The sequence below is a fragment of the Oncorhynchus clarkii genome, chromosome 4, assembly GCF_045791955.1.
Source record: "Oncorhynchus clarkii lewisi isolate Uvic-CL-2024 chromosome 4, UVic_Ocla_1.0, whole genome shotgun sequence".
Lineage (NCBI taxonomy): Eukaryota > Metazoa > Chordata > Actinopteri > Salmoniformes > Salmonidae > Oncorhynchus > Oncorhynchus clarkii.
The window spans coordinates 69,722,338-69,731,631 of NC_092150.1; the positions used below are offsets into that span (position 1 = coordinate 69,722,338).

General features: G+C 43.2%; 1 protein-coding gene across 1 annotated transcript; it reads right to left on the bottom strand.

Moving 5' to 3' along the window:
* Window positions 1–704: 704 nt before the first annotated feature.
* On the bottom strand, window positions 705–5,596 carry LOC139407813 (cyclin-C). The gene is made up of 12 exons (XM_071151680.1): window positions 5,451–5,596; window positions 4,905–5,011; window positions 4,592–4,676; window positions 4,133–4,202; window positions 3,817–3,868; window positions 3,606–3,661; window positions 2,904–2,939; window positions 2,716–2,807; window positions 2,563–2,630; window positions 2,379–2,458; window positions 2,142–2,260; window positions 705–2,033 (listed from the first exon to the last, which is right to left on the bottom strand). The coding sequence occupies exons 1-12, from the start codon at window positions 5,480–5,482 to the stop codon at window positions 1,979–1,981; spliced, it is 852 nt and encodes a 283-aa protein (XP_071007781.1). The 5' UTR covers window positions 5,483–5,596; the 3' UTR covers window positions 705–1,978.
* Between the last annotated feature and the right edge of the window lie 3,698 nt (window positions 5,597–9,294).

Below are 9,294 nucleotides of genomic sequence, written 5' to 3' on the forward strand. Positions count from 1 at the left end.
CCGCTCTCTCTCTCTGCCGCGGATGAGGAGTGACGTCACGAAGGCTGTACCTTTGTGTACCAGCTCCTAGAGGCGGAGGACAAAAACATCAATAAATACACCATGTTGCTCTAATGATGTTTATGTGTGCTCTTATGTGTGCTCTATGACTGTTTTTGCAATAAGTTGGACAATAGTACATTTCCTACCAATGTCAATGCAGTTGTCGAGACTACATTTATTGTTTTTCAGTAGTCCCAGTATAATGGACAGGTCTGCTTTGCAAGCATTTATATGTAACTCATCTGCATTACCTCTGCTTACCACTAGATGTCGCACTACAGCCACATACCTATTTCCTCAGAATGGTGGTGTAGCCTGTGACTTTGGCAGACAGACATATTTTTATGCAAGCTGTTCAGTGCAGTGTGATAGAAACTTCCAGACCATTAAACATTTCAAACAAGTCCAAACTAAACTCTCAATCATCTCAAAACTTTCTTCCTCTAATTATTTTCCTCTCCATCTGTAATGATTTGCAAACAGCCAGTAGGTGAAAGTAATATGGAGGATGACCAAGTCTGACTTCATCTTGACTTTCTTTTCACATCGGGGTATATGAAGCAAAATATAGGAATTTACTATTGGAATGCCCCCAAAGAGAGGGGACTAATTAGAATGAACACCCCCCCCCCCCAAAACATGACACTTCCATGCAATAGGACACAGTTGTGCTCTGAAGTCCCTTGACAAGCAGCTTTATTTTGTAAGGCATTCAAGCACCTGGTTCTGGACACAGACATAACACAAGAGAAACTCAACCCCAAACACTAATCACTCCCACTGTATTATTTACGGCACAGACAATATATCAATATCCACAAGTAAATATGCACAAAGGTATTGTGACACTTCAATTTGATGTAATAGACAGCAGGTGCAGACAATAAGTAACACTGGACCTGGCAAATGTAGGACAGATTCAATATGCAATAAAAAACAAGGCTAAAATACGACCTTCCCTCCCCACCAAAAACAAATAAATGTGGTCCTTAGACAATGTTTTTTGTGTTTTTTTTTTAATCATGATAGTAAACACATTTGAGCACTTTTACTTGAAGCAGACTTAGCTAATACAGTTCATGATTTCTACCCATGCAAATTTGCTCATCAAGCGAAACACAAAAGATTAAAATAAAAGGAATAAAGATATGCGTAAGGCTATTTGCAAAGGCTGGAGATGGGCTGGACAGGAGATATAACAGTAAATGAAGACATCTGAATCTAGTGTGCACCCCTGGAATTTACATTCTCGCCCGTGACTTCACCTGCTAAACTCTGCAACCAATCAATGTAGACCTCAGATAGCAGGACATCCAATCGGGTAACAATCAAACAGCCTTACATCCTATCAGATCGCATCTAAAACAGTACAGGGTACAATCATCTTACAGATACCAGTATAAAGGACTACTATTATCCCTGAGGAATGAAGCAACTATCAAAATGGGCCACTCAATCACACACGCGCACACACTCACTAATGGTCAAGTTCTCTGGTCCCACGGAGCTCCATATTACATGACTGATCCCTGAGAGAGTTCAAGGATGTCAGGATAATCACAACTCAAAGTCCCCCCCCCTCCCTGTCTACATCCTCCTGTTTCTTGCAGTTTGGTTTAGGTCCATAAAGTTAACTGTTGAGAGACGGAGTAACGTGGCAACACATGACTGCTGGCACCGATTGACTGATGCCAGCATTCCTGTGGCCATCTCTCTGATGAGTTATCGAATGAGCAAAGGCGGACTGAGCGTGTGCAGACTTGGTCTTCTGGTTGGGATAACCATATCAGAAAAGAGGGTTTGGGCTTTTTTGGTACCCTGTTTTTTCTGCTATTCTATCAGTTGAAATACATATGATTTGTCTCTGATGTCACACCACGGTATTGTGCGACATAAGTTTCCCCCTGCACCCTGTCCATGGATACCATCTCGTTGCCTATGACTGGCTGTAGGAGTTGTTCTGGTTCCCATTAGAGCTCTGGTCATTGTCACTGGTACACAAACAAACAGGAAACCGTTAGTTTAGGCAGGAAGTGGATGTGTCATGTAAACAGCCAATAACTAGGACATTGAGGTGAGGTTAGGAAAGATCTCAGTACCTGTTGGGAGGGGGCTTGGGTTTAGGCATCTTGTGGATCACAACAGCCATCTCCTTCCTTTCGTCAAAGTTCTTCCACTGGTCATAAAGCTTTAGGATGACTCGGATGATCTCCAGAATCTGAGCAGGGAATAAAAGTCACCCTAAAAGTACTCTATTATCCCTAAGGCAACTGGATCTATATACATACAATCAGCTTTCCCCTCTGAAATAAGACATTTGTATGGTGTTGCCTTACCTTCTCCATGTCTACAGAGAGCTCAGCGAACCATTGCCTGGCGTCCTTTTGCTGCACCACACAGGCAACATGCAGACAGGCTGTGGATGCAGGAGGAAGACATTTAGTGTAACACCTCAACTATATTTTATTGAGCTGAATATCTAGCAGTAGTAAAGGTGAGTGGTCTGATAGGGAGTCTTACCTAAAGCGATCATGAAGGGAGGGTAGAGTAGACAGAGGTCTGTCCTATACGTGTCATTCACTATTCTCCTTTAGAACAAAGAAAAGGGAAACCATGAGTGTTCCAACAGTTCATATCAAATCAACACATGCTCCCACAAAGAATAACTCATACCAGGCCAACGGCAGTAGCATGTCCTCCTGCCCCATGTCCTGCACATACTGCAGCAAGGGTCTGTAGGGGTGGTACACTATCAAACAGCAGTCCTGGAACACACAAGATCAGTTAATCCATCCATACAACAAATGGATGATATGATCAGCATGGAGTGTATTGTGAGAGACAAAGCATTCTATACTCACCATGAGCTCCAGTAGGTAGAACTCACATTCTAATATCTGTCATGAGGAAAGCAGATTAAGTTTAGTAAATATATCAGTTTCATAGTCACAATTAAGAACCCTCCTTCTCTCTATTGGCCTCTATAGTTTTGAGAAATAGCATCTGGTACTAGCAGCATCCTGCTAACTGAATCTCTAGTGTGAATCACCATCATCTCCTCGCTCGCTCCACACCAAATCAATAATAGTCTACACAGCTTTTGGACAGGCAAGGTGTTAGGACAGCTCCAACGGGGTCCTGGTAACTCCGAAGACCGTAGATAAATAACTGGCGCTGCCAACGGTGTTGCCTTACCTTCTCCACTTAACACCGCAGGGAGAAATGCACCCCGGCGAGGACACGCCACCAACCAGTCAAAATCACCTCCCATGGCGATGGGAGTTTCACCATAGGCATGTGATTGCTAGTGGAATGTGGCATCAACATACTGATACCTAACTACACCATAATGGACTCATAGTGGTGGATAAATATTCCACAATATAGTGAGTGTATGTTGCGTAAGAGATTGGTCCCACCACCATGCAACATGATCGTAACATCTAGCTCCAACAATGAACGATATCCTATCTAATAAGTGTATAATAAATACTACATTATTACACCTAAGAACTGTTTATATAGCACATCCTAAGTGAATAGTAAGGTTAGGTAAGACTTACATGGTTCATTCTATAAGGGAACTCCTTTGGGAAGGCATAGGAAAATCTGGTTTTTACTGCACAAAACAAAAAACACTTGTTAGATTTGGAATCACATGAACACAACCCATCAGAATGAATGTAGCCTTTCTACCACAGCACTAGTGTATTTGTCATTTTCAAAATAAGCCAATATCTAAATGGAAACACTTGAGCGTGTCTCCTGACTTACACACGGACGTAGCTGCAGAGATCAGACGAGTGTTTGAAACAACACCAAATTCCTGGAAGAGACAGAGGCTTTGATGATGCTGTCATAGAGCAGGTAATCCCATCCTACTTAACTGCTCTGTAACATAATCTGTGTGGGAGTAGGGATGGGGTTATGTTATAGAGCAGTTAATCTGTGTGGGAGTAGGGTTGGGGCTATGTTACAGAACAGTTAACCCTACTCCCACACAGATTATGTTACACAGCAGTTAACCCCATCCCTACTCCCACAGACTATGAAATGTGGAACGGAAAGAACGGGAAATCAGGCCATATACCTCCACTTTAGAAGCCAGGAACACGCATGTAGGAGCCATGAGCACCGGGTCTATACTCTTCAGGGAGTACCTGCAAACAGAGAGAGAGGGAGATATTAGGAAGAGGCCATTAGCTATTATAAAACAGTTAGATTTTTTTTATTTAACTAGGCAGGTCAGTTAAGATCAAATTCTTATTTACAATGAAGGCCTACACCGGCCCAACCCGGACGATGCTGGGCCAATTGTGCGCCGCCCTATGGGACTCTCAATCACGGCCGGTTGTGATACAGCCTGGATTCGAACCAGGGTGTCTGTAGTGACGCCTCTAGCCCTGAGATGCAGTATGTTAGACCGCTGCGCCACTCAGGAGCCCCGATTTTTTATTTTTTTCTCAGGAGCCCGATGCTCCCCTAATGACATTTAGAATTCCATAATGAATAGAACATAGTGTTCTTGCCATGAAAACGGCATAAGCACCTGGCATAGAAACGTTTGAAGTAGACGATTGCTGTAGCGATGACCTGCTGACGGAGCTTCAGGTGTTCACCCAGGGCCTGGATGACTAGAACAGAATAAGTCAAGCATATCAAAAAGCAACCATAAAAGACAATAGATCATTTAGAATATAAAATAAGATATGTAAACAAGATCATTGCTGGTTATTGAACAGTGCTACGAGACCAGACCTCAGGCTAATTCTTACATCACAAAAAACTGTTCCCACCACACTGATGTATCATAATAGGTGGAAGCAAAAGAAATACAGTTAAAGATAGCCTTCTTTAGATACCATTGGCAAAGAAGATCTGCAGTTTCCAGTACTCCTCCTCATTCATAAACTTCATATCCTTCTGACGCTCCTTCATCAGGTCCTGTTTGTCCAGGACCCACTGCAAACTAATGACAGAAAGGAGACAATGAATTACACAACGAGCGATCACATACACACAGTATCATAACAAAACGCTGCAGATTGGAAATCTGATAGCGGTGCGTCAGAACGAATCAACACAAAATGCCTTGACGACCAGTGGCTAGGCTGTCACAGAGGCACAATAATTAGCTGGCTCTATAAAGAAATCTTAGCATTCATAACTAGCTTATTACCCCTTGGAATTGCATTGATAGCTATTGAAAATGTTTATCCGCTACGCTAATATTGACCTAACATGAGAGTGGGCGAACACAACGTTAGCTAGCTGTTAGCTAGCTAACGTTAGCTAGCTACTGTGAAGCGGGCTAAGCTAGCAAGCTTGCCAACTACTTAGTCCTCAAAACAAAGGAGTTTATTTGTCATGCACAGTCCTTATACATCACGTTTGGCCAGAACACTTACTAATGCGAGCTCTGCCAGAAGTTCCCCGCCATGGCTTAATAGTTGAGGTAGAAAACGCAACTTTAAAATGTGTTCATTTGTCTTGAAAAATTTGTCAAACGAAGACCAAATGGGGGGGTATCACTAGGTACCACACCCACAAAGTCAGAAGGCCCGCCTACTCTACCAATCAGATGACTGAGTGTGATGACGCGTAATGCCGGTTTATGGTTCATGGGAAATGACCAATCAGACGAGGGAGTGTGATGACGCGGGTGCGAACCGGCTTGCAGGAGAAAACGAGAGATGCGTTTCTTTTATCTAGTGATCCATCAATGATTTGGCTATGTATTACTCTAAAACCAACCGTTCTAAATGCAAGTGGTAATCAGATGTCTTCATCAAACTCAGCTTGCAAGCGTATCATGTTTGCCCTTACTCATAGTTACTTGTCAAAATCAAATCAAATTGTATTTGTCACATACACATGGTTAGCAGATGTTAATGCGAGTGTAGCGAAATGCTTGTGCGTCTAGTTCCGACCATGCAGTAATATATAACAAGTAAACTAACAATTTCACAACAACTACCTTATACACACAAGTGTAAAGGAATGAATAAGAATGCGTACATAAAAATATATATGGATGAGCGATGGCCGAACGGCTTAGGCAAGATGCAGTAGATGGTATTGAGTACAGTATATACATATGAGATGAGTAGTGTATGTAAACATTATATAAAGTGGCATTGTTTAAAGTGACTAGTGATACATTTATTACATCCAATAGGTTTACTTCAATATCTGCATTATTTTTAAAATGGCATCGAAACAAACACATTTTGCATTCCACATTGTGACAAAACAAAGAAATTAAAGGAAAAGGGGAATGGGAAAAATGTAATTGCACCACCAACTAACCCTGCACCTATACACCCCACTACTTGGGCCCTAAACGAGCCAACAACACGTTGTAGGCCTGGGAGGATGGAACCCCTTCTCTCAAAACTTCCTGTAGATTTTCTGCACTAAAATCTCTCACACCCAAATATTTATCTGCTGCTGCAACTACCACATATCTTCTGTGATTTTTGCCCCATCAGTGCAATGCAGTTGATCACCATGGCTATAAATGCAAGAAATCTAACCTTATTGGCTCTCTCTTCAGGCCTACTCACTGGGTGGCTCCCAGTCGACTTACTCTATACACAACTCTCTTCACTGCATCAGCATAGGACACTTTCTGCCCCACTTGAACTCTGTCAATCTCAGCCAGTCTCGCTCTCTCCCAGTGCACTTCAGATCCCCAGTTGCATGGGCACCCCCACAGTTGACACACAGTGCTTTCTCTATCCAAACTGTACACTCCTTCGGACTATGCCTTGCAGGAGCACATTTCTCACTTCGTGGGATCTCCCTTCTACTCTGCTGCAACATGTCCAAATCCTCGGGACCTAAAGCACCAAAGCGGGTTCAGAGCATAGGCCCTCACAGAATAGTAAATTGAACCTTATCAGGAATCAACTCTGTGTCAAAGCTCAATTGCCATTGCCACCGGGTCCACGTCTCACCAAACGGTGGGCGTCAGAAACACTAGAAATATTCCTTATCATTTGATCCACCTCTACACTCAACGCTATCCCTCTGATCACCACTCTTAACGGCACCCTGCAAAGCACACCACAGGTTGAGCCCCGAGCCGCGTAATGAAGCACCCGCAAAATATATAAACAAAAAATATATAAACAAATTACCCAGCCCGACGCAATGTATGGGTAGGCCAAAAAGCAGGAATCCACCCCGCAGGTAGGCCCCACTTCATCCTGGACTGGCTCAAACCCAGAGCACTCACCACTGCAGTCTGACTCCATTTCAAGATCATCAAGGTTCTCAACATAGAATTAAGACCTGTAAATAATATTACTTGGTTTGTAATGAGAAGACGTAGGCATGTACACATAATTGCCCAAAAATGTTTATACCATGTTTTGTGCTGCTACTATGTTGTTGTCATGTTGTGTTGCCGCCAATGCTATGTTGTTGTCTCTTGTCGTGATGTGTGTTTTGTCCTATTTAAAAAAATTTAAAAAAAATCCCAGCCCCGTTCCCGCAGGAGGCCTTTTGGTAGGCCGTCATTGTAAATAAGAATTTGTTCTCAACTGACTTGTCTAGCTAAATAAAACATTTACATCTCAACGAAGGTGTATACTCAGGACACTAATCTCTGATTTTAACAGCGCCATTCTTACGCTTCTTCGTCATTGCACCTGCTCCGTCGATCTCTCTATTTGGTCCTCAAATTTAAACTCAAGACGTGCCATTTCGAAAATGAGTATTTTCCCGCAAACCGGAATGCGGGTCTTCACACTTCCTCATTTGATTGGTCGGATAGGTGGGCCTTCTGTGCTGGCATACGTGTCATCACACTCCATAATCTGATTGGTCGAATAGGCGGGCCTTTTGACTTTGTGGCTGTGGTAACTAGTGACAACCAATAGAAAATTGTCAGTTTATCAATTTTCAGTGGCATCACTCAATGCTGTTCTGACGGTGACTGGGCGTGCTATGCCTGTGTTCCGCGAAGAGGTTCCGGGGTAGTAAATGGTGGGGAAAGGCACATCTCCTGTCATCAATGAAATTAACTAGTAAAAATAATATTGCTACTGTACCGAAGTATCCTAACAATGGAAATATATTATATTTCTATGAGCCTAACACAGAGATAATTAGAGGACGCAACATTGTGTCTGTCAAATTATGGAAAACAACTTTCACAGCAGTGCACTTAGCACCTCAGAACCCGTATGACCTTAGAAGTGACGTCAAATTTTTTTTGTCCCATTAGCGAAGAAGGTGAAGAGGGGGGTGAAAGTGAGGCGGGCTAATTTTGCAGTTCATTCACCCCATCCACTAATGGTCCACTAATTTAGGAGAGTAAACTAGTCTAGATTATTATTGTCTGTAAACATTCTTTAAACCCAGTGTAATAAAATACATTGTATAAATAATGTATACTCATTCAACCCTTTATTTTGATCTACTAACGAAGTCTGTGATTAGTTTCCAGCGGTGAGTTAAGGTGAAGACACTTAAAGGCAATCATCATGAGTCGCAGCCCTGAAAGGATGTCTTCTTTCTGCCGCCACTTCGAGGGCCCCCTCGCCGCCTCCTCCAGGTGCGGATAACAAGCCCCTCGCCAACTTGTGATGCTGTGGGGAGACGCATGGAAGAAGAGACACATCTGGTGAGTAGTGCAACTCCCACAACACATCTTTACTGTAGAAAGAAGCACGGCAGGTAAGGGCTCTTTTAAAAGTGGGCAACAAGTGAGGGAGTACCAGGAGCTGCTCAACATCAAGATGGCCCTGGAGAATGAGTTCACCACCTACAGGTGACATCACACCTTCCCCAATAGTCTAAACAGGCTTCTGCTCTTCTCGCGTCTTATCTCCTTCTTGAATAGACAGAAGTGGACAGGTGAAAGCAAATTCACAGTAGGAATCATCCATATTGCTTTCACCTATCCTGGGTTTGTCAGATCTGTGGAGGAGATTAAAAAGAGAAGACAAGGAAAGGCAGCAATGCATGTCTTTTGATATGGTTGTTCTTTTGATATGTTAGTAAGTGTACGTGTGTTTTGTCATTGCTTCTCTGTGGTTGTGTATTTGTCAGGGCGCTGATCGAGGGCAGGACACCAGTCTCAATACCATGGCACAGAGCATGTCTCTGGGTGGAGGAAGAGGGGGCATGGCCATCAGTGCTAGCATGAGTGCTTGCTCCGCCTCTGCCTCCGTTAGTGCCTCTGGGAACGGGCAGAGTCCCCAGTAATGGACATAACGGAAACACCAAAGAGGCCCCTGTCGG

Coding starts and splice junctions, on each gene's coding strand:
- LOC139407813 (XM_071151680.1), bottom strand. CDS start 5,482: ATGGCGGGGAACTTCTGGCAGAGCTCGCATTA. Junction 3,662..3,816: donor CTCTGCAGCTACGTCCGTGT/GTAAGTCAGGAG, acceptor TGTTTTGTGCAG/TAAAAACCAGATTTTCCTAT. Junction 2,940..3,605: donor TCCCTTATAGAATGAACCAT/GTAAGTCTTACC, acceptor TCCTCATGACAG/ATATTAGAATGTGAGTTCTA.